Consider the following 14,201-nt stretch of genomic DNA (forward strand, 5'->3'; position numbering starts at 1 on the left):
GTACTGTGGAAGCACTCCGCCGAGTTAATGCACTTAGAGCATTTTCTGTGGGGACACACACACTCGAATATATAAAACTGATTTCTAAAAAAACGACTTCTATAAATTCGACCTTATTCCGTAGTGTAGACATACCCTCAGTCCTACTTCTTATTCAGCCAATCGCTAAGGCAAACAAGTTTCTTTGCATTTACATGAGATAATGCTTCCAGCTTCTTATTTACAATGTCACCAGAACATGAGAACAGGCATTCATGTGGCAATTTTGTAGCCAGCATTGCAAGGTATTTACGTGCCAGTTATGCTAAATATTCATACGTCCCTTCATGCTTTGGCCGGTATTCCAGAGGACATGCTTCCATGCTGATGATGGTCGTTAAAAAAATGTGTTAATTAAATTTGTGACTGAACTCCTTGGGGGAGAATTGTATGTCTCCTCCTCTGTTTTACTTGCATTCTGCCATATATTTCATGTTATAGTAGTCTCGGATGGTTACCCAGCACGTGTTGTTCATTTTAAGAACGCCTTCAACGCGGATTTGACAAAATGCAAAGAAGGTATCTGTTGGAGTATGTAAGGATTACGTAAAGACCTGGGTAACTGCTACCATGATAGTAGGGAGTGAGGCACAGGCAAGCACTGTTTCTTCCCTTGATAGATAAAGTTGCCACCCTTTTCCCTTCCCTTCGGCTTGTTAAGGATTGATAAGCATCATAGCTGCATAAGAAATATGGTTGTCTGAAGGATACCCTTTGTGTGAAGAAATGTTATCTGATTCCCTCCCTTCCTCTCCCAGCTACATAAATGAGCTCAGGGTCATGGCCCCTTGCTCCTACAATTACTGCAAAGGAATGAATCTTCAAGGTAAAAATGTCTAAAATATGCTTAATGCTGTAAACATTAAATGGGCTGGTATAATTATATTCAGTAATTAGCTATTAATATTCATTATATGGACGGTCATATTATCAAATAAGGGTTTTGGGGGTGTTGGAGTAAATGTGTGTATTTACATATTAACTTAGATAAAAAAGTGTGATGTGATTAATTCAGGGCTTACTCAACAATTGGGTTGAGGAGAACAAGTACCGCAATAAAGAAGTCCATTTATTCAATATGCCTCTGGGTCCTCCTGCTCCTTCTTTCCATCTCTAACAGAACCAATGTGAGATTTCTAAAGACAGCTACAGCAGCCAAGTTTTAAGAATCTGAAGTGCCTTCTAAAAATCTGAGAGGGTCGAGGTGTAGAGCATGCTTTCAGAAGTCTTAAAAGAGCAACACTGTGATGTGGAAACTACAGAACCTGAACCACCAAAAAAGAAAAACAACCTTCTGCTGGTGGTGTCTGACGCAGATGATGAAAATGAACATGTCTGTCCACACTTCTTTGGATTGTTATCGAGAAAAACCTGTCTTCAGCATGGACACATGTCCTCTGGAATGGTGGTTGAAGCATGAAGGGACATATGAATCTTTAGCACATCTGGCACATAAATATCTTGTGATGTCGGCTACAACACTGTCACACGAACATCTGTTCTCACTTTCAGGTGACACTGTAAACAAGAAGCAGGGAGCATTAGCTCCTTCAAATGTAAACAAACTTGTTTGTCTGAGCAATTGGCGGAATAAGAAATAGGACTGAGTGGACACATAGGCTCTAAAGTTTTCCACTGTTTTATTTTTCAGTGCAGTTATTTTTTGTACATAATTCTACATTTGTAAGTTCAACTTTCATGATAAAGAGAATGCATTACAGTACTTTATGAGGTGAATTAAAAAATACTATTTCTTTTGTTTATTACAGTTCAATTATTTGTAATAAAAATAAATATAAAGTGAGCACTGTACACTTTGTATTCTGTGTTGTAATTAAAATCAATATATTTGAAAATGTAGAAAACATCCACAAATATTTAAATAAATGGTATTCTATTATTGTTTAACATCACGATTAATTGTGCAATTAATAGTTTTAATCACACGATTGATCGCGATTAATTTTTTTAATCACTTGACAGCCCTGTTTCTGATATGAATAAGATGATAGGTATCTATTGAAAAGTTCTACAATGAAAGCAGAAATGAGGAAGCATAATTTAAAAATAAATTGGACAGTACTGAATTCTCATCATTGTGAAAAAATAAACTCAATCCTGACATAGAATCTCAAAATCATGATATAAAAATATAAGAACTCGAAAAATTATATCAAACTCTTACACTGGAATCTGATCTCCACAATTATAAGCGAAAAGGATAACCTCTCTGTGGGTCTGAGAGCACATAACTACAAACTTTCTTAATGACAGGTTTCAGAGTTAGTCTCCCCATCAGAGCCTTTCACTGTCATGCATAGCTACATAGTTCCATAGTGTGGATGCAGCCTACTTTTCATTGCTGTGTGTGGCTACACTTACCCTATATGCCGTCACAAGAGGTGTGTGGTGTAGATGAAACCTATCAGTAGAGATTTTCTTTGGTCAGTATTTATTGCCTGTTACTAATACTGATCAAAAAAAAGGGACACATTAGTGAAAAAATGTCTCTTCTTGTCAAATGATGTTGAAATTTGGAATCTTACGTCACATACAATTTTGTTTTGAAGAATGGAGGGAAAATGATGAGGAGTCAGAGTGAGACTAGTCTTAAAGTGGTTGCTAACATGCTGCTGTATGCTGCCCAAAGTGTGATAGAGTGAGCAGAGCCAAAGCTTTGTCCCCTTCCCACATGTCACTCTACAGAGCCAGTTTGGTGTGCAGGGAATTAAGTGGCACTCTTGAGGCCAGCTATAAATTATTCCACTTGTCACCCCATCTCACCCTAGGGGAGCAAAGCAGGGGAAGAACTGTGAATCTCTGAATCATAAACCATCCCAGGGCTACTCATGGGGGGGTGCATCTTATGCATTGCCCCTTACACAGAGCTATTCCTAAAGGCACAGTTTAGCCCAAAGACAATATATCCATTATTGGGGTGGCATTTTGTTATAAGTTCTGCTCAGAAGTGACCCTGAAAATATGCATGTTGGTTCATTCTATAAAAGTCATGATAGTCATTATGTAGCACATATGCAGCTAAATGCATATGAATACTTTCAGTTGTGAGTTCTGTAATGTAAGCAGTTTAATTTTAGGAAATGATAAAAAATTAATTTGAAATGAAATTATCCCCAATACCTATTTCCTTTTGGCCTTTAATACTTCCTAATTAACATTTCTCAGATTTTTTTTTTTTGCTTTGAATTGTGGTTTCTGTCAAGTGTATGATTTAAATTGGTGGCTCATTCATTGCAAATAGAGCTGGACTTTAGTGAAGATAATAATAGGATTGGTTGTGGAATTGACAAGGAACTGAATAGAGCAGTTCACTCTGAGCCATTTGTATGTACTGTGTGTGATTGTGCTGTACGATATCTAAAGGCATAACAAGTTTGAAAAATAGGAAAAATTCTCATAAGAGGTATGCCCTGATTCAAGCAAGCAGTAACAACAATGCATAAAGAAAAAAATAGAAAAAGAGTTTTGTTATTAAATCCAGACTTAGAGAACTGTCACTTCTTTTTGTGCTCATGTCCTGAGAGCTGTCATTCTTGACACAAATCTGGAGCCTGTGAGAATCTTTCAGGTGAACTGAAGTGTAAAAAGCTACATAGTTGATATTCTACAATTCTGAAATTGGTTGTGATGCTAGAGAAGGGCTATATGTTTGTAAGTTCAGTTGTTTTATACTAACAGATGTATAGTTGGTAAACTATTTAAGACCCAGCAGGATTTGGTGGTTCTGTCTAACACCACAATGGCTCGTGTGGTTTTTTGCTTGGCATAAAGTTGAAGGCTGAGTGCCTTCAAACACTCTTTTTGTGTGTATCTTGGGTATCTTAAATCTAGTGCTCCTATTTATTGTTTGATTGATAAAAATATATATATTGTGTTATTTCCAAGGGTTCACATCTGGGGAAAGACATATAACATCAAATCCTGTTCATCTTGTTTACTCAACAACACAGCGGGTAGCCTCAGTGTCTGATTATCTCTGCCTTAAAATGACAATTATAATGCTTTTTGTATATATATGTATAATCACAGTACCTTTTGGTCAATGATCTGCAAGCACTTTACAAAGGTCCCATTTAGTTCCTTTTCACAGATGAAGAGACTGAGGCACATACAGGTTAACTGATTTACCCAGTCACACAATGAATCAGTTGTAAATTTAGGAAAAGAACACAGAACGCTGGACTCCCAGGGCCAGACACTGCACCTATTAAAGTAATTGGCAAAACTGCCATTAACTTCAAGCTTGGACCCTCAGTGTTTCTGCACTGGTCACATTGGTCAATTACTGATGAAATAACATTGTGAATGCCATTTTCTTTTTCTTTTTGTTAAAATGTGGATTTGCCAGTTGTTCACTTCAAACACAATTCTTCTAGGTGACTATTATCTATTTTTATATGTTCTTCTGGCATCTAGAAACATTAAACTTGTCAGCTGATATTAACAATGATACAACCTGCACTGTGAGCATAGTAGAATTCACTGCACAATGAATCAGCCTTTATTGTATTTTATAGCAGTTCGCTTATAGTTGATTTATTGTACTTTTATAACATATAAGCAATTTTCTTTTTGGTAACAGAATTTGTTTCTATAATATTTAGATTGTAAGCTCTTTAGGCCTCTTATCTCCTTCTGTGTTTGGAAAGCACCAAGCACATTTTGGGTGCTACTGTGATATAAATAATAATAAAACATTATGACTCATACATTAGATGCTGACCACCTTCCACTCCTACTGACAATTTAACTCCCGTCTCTCATTGAGTTTCCTCTGTTATGTTCTGTGCAGCTGAATTTCAAAAGCGTATTAAGTTCCATATGCTGAGAAGGATGAATCTACAGGAATATGGGAGCTCGGTTTGGTGGCAGCCGATATGTGATTTACAAGTGCATTAACTTTTCAACTCTCTATCATCTTCATCAGAAATAGTTAATGAAGAGGGCAGGAGTGTTCTACTTGAACTTGGAGTCTTGTCAGGTTTAGGAATTGCAAATAACATACATGTACATTTCCATATACTTAAGTCCCCATTAAACCTATACAGAATATATGCCTTAAAATTGATAATCTTTCTAATTTACTTCTTTTGCTTAAAATAAAGGATTAAGAGTTATTTTAGACATATAGACAACTTTTTGGTTTCCTAATGCACAATAAATATTTATATCAATTGTAGTGTTTGTCACTTGTAATTGAAACTAGGGCATTACACTGCAGGATGAGCAGCTATGAAGTTTGATTATTTTAATGTATGATTTGTATTTTCCAGGTCAAGTTAATGCCTCCAGCACCAAATGATGACCTGGCTACTCTGAGTGAGCTAACAGACAGCAGCCTGCTCTATGAGATTCAGAAACGTTTCAGTAACAATCAGATATATGTGAGTGGCTATGAAACTGCTTACTGCAGCATTTTTATTCAGTTACCTACAGTCAACTTCAGTCATGAGCAATTAAAGAAAATAGGATAGGACTATTAATAATTCCAGCTAAGCAGAATTACTAGACACTAGGCTGGCAAGTATAGCTGACTAATATTAAGATGAATGAAGGAGTATGTGTGTGCTAAATTTACAACTACTCAAATTTAATTGGAAAGTCTGAAATTAGAAAGAAAAAAAAAAAAGCTATAGCGAGTATGCACAGGTGAGCCTATATGTATATTTACCAGAAAATATGTGTGGGTAAAATGTGATAGGGGCATGTGAACTCTTTCCTCTTAAACTATCAAGAGATTTCTGTCTTCAACTTTATGTAATCATAATTTTCATGCAGGCTTCTGATTACAGTAACTGGAATGGAATAGAGATTTGGATAACAAATTCAGAAATCAGTATACAGCATTTGATTCCCTGTTACTTTTTCCTACAATTTACATGAATAATTCTCTTGATATTGTTATGTTAATGATTTAGACACAGTAAAATAATTACAAGATGATTTACATGCAACAGATTTTTCTGTTCTTGCCATGTTAAACAAAGGGAGAATCCAGTCAGACATAGATTATTTCAAAAGTAAAACCTGCATATGCATATTTCTGGCATCCCTATTCATAACTACTTACCCTTTTCTAGCTTATTGAACAGCTGATTAGGTAATTTGCATGTAAATTTGAAATGTGTGAATCTGCTTTAATCTAATGAATTGACAGAGTGTGGTTAGACCAGAGAAATGCAGAGATCCAGAATGTCACAAACAACAAGATACTGTAAATACACCTGAAATTAAATACAGAAGTTACATTTGTAGGTACTATGATATTGCTTGGTAGTAACAATGCCGTTCAGATGCTGAGATTATATCTATGCTCCTGCCTTTTTTGGTTTATATGTATCCTCCTTTTTAACTCATTTTCAGAGGTATTGAGCATGCACACCTCTGACTCAAGTCAATGGGAGCTACAGATGCTCAGCATCTATGAAAATCAGGGCCAAGTGTAGGTTTACTCTTAAAGTAGTTCACCTGATTTCTCATTCTCAGAATTGACCCTGGGGTTCTAAGGCTCCGCTCTCTTATTTATCCTTCTGGTCTAATTAACTATTTTGGTTTTGTTCAAGAGCACAATAGTGATCTCAAAGCCATTGATCAGTGCTGTTCTGGTTAACAGCAGCCATTTGTGCAATGTGTGGCGATCACCATCAGAACTGCAAAACCTCTCATCCATTATTTACCTGGGCTCCATTATCTCAGAAGGGAAAAAGACCCTGGAGGCCATTTCCAAACCCAGATCTTCCTCACCACAGCACACATACTGCCATGCTCACTGAAGCTGTTACAGAGAGGCATAAATTACATCTGCCCTATCCAACATGGGATCTAAGTGGGGCTTCATTCTGAGGGCAGGTGATTTTATTGTATCTCCTCTCCATAAGGCCGTCCTGTTAGTGGAGAGAGGTGGGGCAGGTGGGCAGATGGGTAGATTTGATTTTATTGTTGCAACACAGAAGTCCCATCTGTGAATGGCTGCTAAAGGGATACGCTAAATCAGCATAGTCTCAGGTCACAGGTCAGTGCTGCCTAGTTTTGTGTTTCATAGACACCTTATACACTCCCGTGCAGAACACTGGGTGAATGTAGCTGCTTTGTAAGGAATATTGGAAAAGGAATAACCGATACCTTTATGTTACTGGAAATATGGGTGCCTTGATAAGCCTAAACTATTTATGTAAATAGATTTTTAGAATGAGCTAATGATAAGTGAATGAACAATTAAACAGAACTTTAATACAATGAAAGTTTCAAATCACTGATACTATTATATTTTTGAACGGCATTAAAATAATTTTGGACTACTAGTGGTTGCTGGTTTTCTGATGACAGTGGGCGGGATCCTGGAAAGTGGCGAAGCTTGTGTGAGGAGACAGAGAATGGATGCAAAGGCATCTTTAACCCTCCCCCGTCCCTGCCATGTGCTCTCCTGATCCTGGGACTGACTGGGTGCAGAGCCGTTCTTTGGCATACATTAGAATAGCCTTCAGGGTTCACAGTGGGTGCCAACAGCCCCAAGTGGCCCTTTTGGCATATGGAAATCAGCTGGTGGTTAGAGAACCCAGGCCTCACCCTCTTACAGTTGGCAGCTAATAAAGAGGTGGCGTAGGACTCACTATAGCATTTCTATAGCATCAGAGAATTACCCTGTGTGGGGGGAATCCTGCAGTGATTGGTTAAGAAACTGCCTTCCCTGGCTTTATGGCAGTTTTCCACAAAGGAAGTGACAGAGTGGCTCCAGGGGCCTGGGCCTAGTGATTTTTCCTTTTGGGCATCTAAATATTATAAAAAGCAAATGGCAGACTGTGTTGTGACAGATAATTGTTTGGTCCTTTCCACCGGGAGACAACACAAAACACATTGAGACAATAGAGGAAAATTCTCTCTCAGGCCATTGCGTGTTTCCTTTGTCTTTTTTTATTAGATTTTTTTTCATAGAATCATAGAATATCAGGGTTGGAAGGGACCTCAGGAGGTTATCTAGTCCAACCCCCTGCTCAAAGCAGGACCAATCCCCAACTAAATCACCCCAGCCAAGGCTTTGTCAAGCCTGACCTTAAAAACTTCTAAGGAAGGAGATTCCACCACCTCCCTAGGTAACGCATTCCAGTGTTTCACCACCCTCCTAGTGAAAAAGTTTTTCCTAATATCCAACCTAAACCTCTCCCACTGCAACTTGAGACCATTACTCCTTGTTCTGTCATCTGCTACCACTGAGAACAGTCTAGATCCATCCTCTTTGGAACCCCCTTTCAGGTAGTTGAAAGCAGCTATCAAATCCCCCCTCATTCTTCTCTTCTGCAGACTAAACAATCCCAGATCCCTCAGCCTATCCTCATAAGTCATGTGTTCCAGTCCCCTAATCATTCTTGTTGCCCTCCGCTGGATGTTTTCCGATTTTTCCACATCCTTCTTGTAGTGTGGTGGATGAGATGAGGCCTCCAGATGAGGCCTCACCAATGTCGAATAGAGGGGAACGATCACGTCCCTCGATCTGCTGGCAATGCCCCTACTTATACATCCCAAAATGCCATTGGCCTTCTTGGCAACAAGGGCACACTGTTGACTCACATCCAGCTTCTCATCCACTGTAACCCCTAGGTCCTTTTCTGCAGAACTGCTGCCGAGCCATTCGGTCCCTAGTCTGTAGCGGTGCATGGGATTCTTCCATCCTAAGTTGAACCTCATCAGATTTCTTTTGGCCCAATCCTCTAATTTGTCTAGGGCCCTCTGTATCCTATCCCTACCCTCCAGCGTATCTACCTCTCCTCCCAGTTTAGTGTCATCTGCAAACTTGCTGAGGGTGCAATCCACACCATGCTCCAGATCATTTATGAAGATATTGAACAAAACCGGCCCTAGGACCGACCCTTGGGGCACTCCACTTGATACCAGCTGTCAACTAGACATGGAGCCATTGATCACTACCCGTTGAGCCCGACAATCTAGCCAGCTTTCTATCCACCTTCTAGTCCATTCATCCAGCCCACACTTCTTTAACTTGCTGGCAAGAATACTGTGGGAGACCGTGTCTAAAGCTTTGCTAAAACCTAGGAACAACACGTCCACTGCTTTCCCCTCATCCACAGAGCCAGTTATCTCATCATAGAAGGCAATCAGGTTGGTCAGGCATGACTTGCCCTTGGTGAGTCCATGCTGACTGTTCCTGATCACTTTCCTCTCCTCTAAGTGCTTCAGAATTGATTCCTTGAGGACCTGCTCCATGATTTTTCCAGGGACTGAGGTGAGGCTGACTGGCTTGTAGTTCCCAGGATCCTCCTTTTTTCCCTTTTTTAAAGATGGGCACTACATTAGCCTTTTTTCAGTCGTCCGGGACTTCCCCCGATCGCCATGCATTTTCAGAGATAATGACCAATGGCTCTGCAATCACATCCACATTTGTTTTGTTTTGTTTTGGTAGCAGTGTGTCTGACGCATTTTTCTTTAAATAAGTCAGTGTTTGTTTGCAGAATCTTTTAAAAGCACAATAGTAACTGAATTATTTGATTAAGAATATGTTGAAAAACACTTTTTGATGTTCTAATACAATGTAAAGCCAACAACAGAAGTTCGCATTATTTTTAGTATGTGAAAAAAAATTACTAAACTCTACTTTTCCTCAACAACTACAGCTATTATTTCAGTCATTATCAGTTTGACAAAGCACCTCATGGTATTAGAATTTTATGAATTAATTAGAAAAGCACTTGCCACCAAACAATTATTCAGTGTTTATTTGTATTTTTCTATAGAGTATAGTGTTAAAATAATCAGGGCCAATATGTGTTTCAGTTGGCTTGCTCTTATGTTCTTTTGTTATTATTCTTTATAGAAACTACTCTTCAACTGTCCCCATGTATGAACAAGGTTAAAAACTAAATATCATTGTAAGAATCCATGGTCCCAGATTCTGTTATGGGCAATCTTTGGTGGGTGAAAAACTGGGGTGGAGGTGGGTGGGAAAGGTGGTTTAAAGTCATCTTTAAATATCCTGGTTCCTGAGGCCATCCCATCATTGGTGTGCTTTCTGGTACAAGCTAGAGAAGCCTTGCACTGGCTGCTTGTGGCCCCAAAGAGCTGATATGGCAATCCAGTAAATAGACAACCTGGCCATGCCTCCTATGTCAAGAACCTGGAGATGTGTGGAGACATTAGCTATAGTCCATTGGGAGCTGAGTAAGGAGTAAGGCAAAAAGCGGTCAGGATATACTGGAGACTGCAGCCCAGTGGATTCATGTAGTGTGTGTTCTCATATTGCGGGTGAAATCCTGGCCCCATTGTATACAACGGGAATTTTATCATTGACTTCAGTGGAGTCAATATTTTGATTTTTATTTATATGTATCTAGGTTGTCATAATTATGTTGATTACTGTCGTTTATCCCAGTAACAACTTTTTTAATACCCATTCAATTTATCTAACTCTGCTAGCACTACTAGCATGGTCTAGCCCATAAAAAGGTGATGGAAGAATTGGGTTGTGTAATAGGAACTTCACTCATTTTTGCTAAGTTTAACAAATGGTGAATCACAGATTCATTTAACAAATAATCTTACAATAATATATGCAATGCAATTCCTTTGTTAATCATTTTACTTTATGAAGCACTTAGTATTAATTACACTTTTTATAATAATGCAATCTGAATTGTAAATTTGGATCTTAGTTTTTCAGAGCAAGAATTTTAAAAGGTTCTGAATTGTGGAACTATGAACTCGCAATTCGTCTGTTGATTACTGGATTTCAGATGCTTTTGTGAAAAATCTTTTCTGGAGGGGAATCATTAACTTCCTGAAAGAGCCAATTTATCACTTAATAAACAAATTATAATTTTTTCCAGACCTACGTTGGAGATATACTGTTGCTGGTTAATCCATTTAAAGAACTTCCAATTTATTCCACTATGGTAAGTATTTTCTTCTAAAAATGTTATGATGTAGATCTATTTCAGTGGATCCCAAAGCACTAAAAATAAAAAAAAATAAGCAATATCTCTGTTCTTTTCATGTTAGGAACATCTTATTTGAATTTTGCATTAGTAGCAATACCTTTAATTTTGCCTAAGGTGCACAGTGTCTTGTTCATATCTTTATGAATGTCTCCTTCAGGCCATAAACATTTTTATTTTGTTTTATTATGTTGCCTGTTACTTATCTTCTCCTTGAGTGCTACTAGTGTGAAACAGAAATCTTGCTAGAGTGACAACAAGCAGAACAATATTTCATTCATGGATTATTTGGGTACCAACAAAAAAAAGAAAAAAGGTACCTAAAAGTGATAGTTCAATTGGGCCTGGGCAAAGCTCTCTTTCACTAATCTTACTTGATGAAATCCAATCCACTTATAGATAAGGTGTCTGTCATTTCAGTATCAAAACATTGTTACTCTTGCAATGTAGGCATAACATACATTTACATTATGTTTTACATGTCATGTTTCAATCTAGCCCTGTCATTTTAGATGCAGTGTCAGTGTGAAGCATTAAATATTGCCTATTAATTATTATTATTATTATTATTATAATTATATTTTATTTCTGTTATATTGAGATGGGGGCCCTTGTGCTAAGCACTGTACAAACATGTAGTAATTTTGCTTGAAAGATTTACAGAGAGTTTGTAGTATTCAGAATCACCATTAGCAGACTGTAGGTTGTGAGTGTTTAAAATGTCCCATGTATGACCTAATAGTAAACTGGGGGAAACAAATGGCGTAAAGTACATGTGGCAGGGCCAGCAGATTAAAATTGGGTCCTTAAATTGGAAATCACCCACTTGGTCTGAATATGGAATTCCTCAAGCCCTTTCCTGTTGGAATAGGACTGGGCAACCTTAAGGTAGTACAGGGGCACAAAATCCACTAAAACCCTTTGGTGAGCCACACACTGTTTTTAGAGGCTACCCCATTGCATAGCTCAGAAATGTTTGCAACAATACAGCATGTTAACGAACAGGTATTAACAGTGTAAAACTGAAGTCTCCGCATGTGCTACATTTTCCAGTTTCCTTGTCAGTGGGGGTCCTGCCTTATACATGAGTTGCATTCCAAGAGGCACATGCATGTGCAAGGGGTTCTCTTCCCCTCACTTTGCATTGCTGCATATGGCCTTACTGAGCTGCCATCTCTCCTAGCGTGACCCTGAAAGAGGAAGAGGTAGAGGAGGCAGAATGAGGAGATGGCAGGGGTTCTGGGAAGCAGGAAGCCGGGTCCAAGACCTCTCCCCTCCCACTGGAGACACCGGAACTCTGAATTTGTAGTAGCATCTATGGCCGGAGGGGGAGGGGAGGGAGGCCTGGGCATTAGTTATGTATTGAGTTTGTACATCAGGCCTCTGCCTCTGCCTCTTCTCCCAAAACCTGCGAAGTGCACTGCTGGAATTATGGGGTATGGCAAAAGGTAAAGGGTTAGCCTGTCTATTTTAGCACATAACCCTTTGATCTCCTATGAGCTTGCCCACTGTAATTACTTCCACTTCTTACAGAGTAAACTATCTGCATGGTCATTGTGTATTATGCAGGTATTTCTTGTTTGGTCAGAATACAATGGCAAAATAACATGGCTGGTGCTATTTTGTCCCTGTTTTTGAGGTAAAAGTCAACAGGACCTGATTTTTGCCCTTATGTCAAAATTATCATGAAGGACTTAATCGTTCAGGCAGTCCATACTCGGTGTAACTCTACGAACCAACCACATTGTTCAAGAACATAAACTAATCTCTTCCAACTAGAGGAGGAATAATCCTGGATCTACTTCGGACCTGCAAAGGGGCACTTTCTGAAAATGTAAGAATAAGAGGGAAGCTGGACATCATTGACCACAAAGCACTGCAATTCAGCAGTTAGGAAATAGATTCTCAGAAAGCACCATCATCAGTATTTTGGATGCGAAGAAAGCAGATATGGAGGAATTAAGAAATCAAGACCCAATACTGCTCTCTTTGCAAGCAATGGGAGCTGTTCAGTTGACTTCAGTAGGAGTAGGTTGGTGTCTGTTCCAAAGCCCATTGAAGTTAATGGCTATCTTTCCCATAGGTTTTGTTGGGCTTTGGATCATGATCCTACTGAGTAAGGCCAGACAGGAGGAAGTATTAAAATCTGCCACTGTAGAAGCAGGCTGGGAAATCCTGGCAGACTAGAGGTGCAACAAGCAACAATTCCCCTGACAAAGAGTTAGGTATGAAACAAGAAATAGCTGATGCAGATGGTGGAGCAGTCTAAGATCCTTTACTGTATACTGAAGAAGAACAAGGCAATCAAAATGGATTCTATTTCGGGGAAAGAGGAGGCCAGACAAAAAGTAGACCATGTTAATTGTAGACATATGGGAATATAAAGAAATTTTACAAACATATCAGTGAAAAACAAATTAATAGAGAAAAAGCTGACCCAATCATAAAGGAGGAGAGAGTGAAATTACCAATTATTCAAAAATGTTTGAGACATTAAACCCTTAAAAAACCTGTTATCAATAAGAAAAATAAGGAAAAGTATTTTGAACAAGGGGAAATGAGAAAGAACTTACCATGCTCATAAATACCCTGGTAATATGAGTAGTATAAAAAAAACCATGAAAGACTAACCCTTATTAAAATATTTATTGATTCGGTGAATAACTACTTAGCCTGTGAACTTCACGGGGCAGGAAATGTCTTTTTGTTCTGTGTTTGTACAGCACCTAGCACAATGGAGCTTTGATCCCTGTCTTGGGGCCATTAGGCAATACCACAATAGAAATAAGAATAATTAAGAAGCAAATTTTATTTCTTTAAATTTTTCTTATTTTTGAACTCAAAATATTCAAGAAATACGGGGCCATTTTTTATCTAAATATGCGGAGAAAATATTTTCTTATGAAGATTACTGTGGTGATTTTGAGTGGTGACTTCTGATTGCCATTGCATTTCAAGATGGTATGGTTGGTTGGCACTAATTACAGAAATGTTCTGCATCTCCTTAGCTTATATTACATTGAATCCCATAACTGTTAGATGTGCTGAGTATTAATGTAATGAAAATAGATTGTGTAAATTCATAAACCACTATATATGCTGACATGTTGCACAATGTGACTAATTAGTTACTGCCCTTATTTTTTCAATTATTGTCAGTCAAAAATAGAAAGAAACATTGGGGGTGACAGTATTTTT

At 38.4% G+C, this 14,201-nt stretch overlaps 1 protein-coding gene across 1 annotated transcript in view; it reads left to right on the plus strand.

Annotated features, from left to right (window-relative positions):
- The window catches only part of MYO16 (myosin XVI), a 474,546-nt gene that overhangs the window by 192,501 nt on the left and 267,844 nt on the right, over positions 1-14,201 (plus strand). Inside the window, exons 10-11 of the mRNA XM_077807065.1 lie at positions 5,334-5,444; positions 10,896-10,961. Of these exons, the coding sequence (XP_077663191.1) occupies positions 5,334-5,444; positions 10,896-10,961 (177 nt within the window). The remainder of the gene's footprint in view (positions 1-5,333; positions 5,445-10,895; positions 10,962-14,201) is intronic.

Source organism: Eretmochelys imbricata, chromosome 1, assembly GCF_965152235.1.
Source record: "Eretmochelys imbricata isolate rEreImb1 chromosome 1, rEreImb1.hap1, whole genome shotgun sequence".
Lineage (NCBI taxonomy): Eukaryota > Metazoa > Chordata > Testudines > Cheloniidae > Eretmochelys > Eretmochelys imbricata.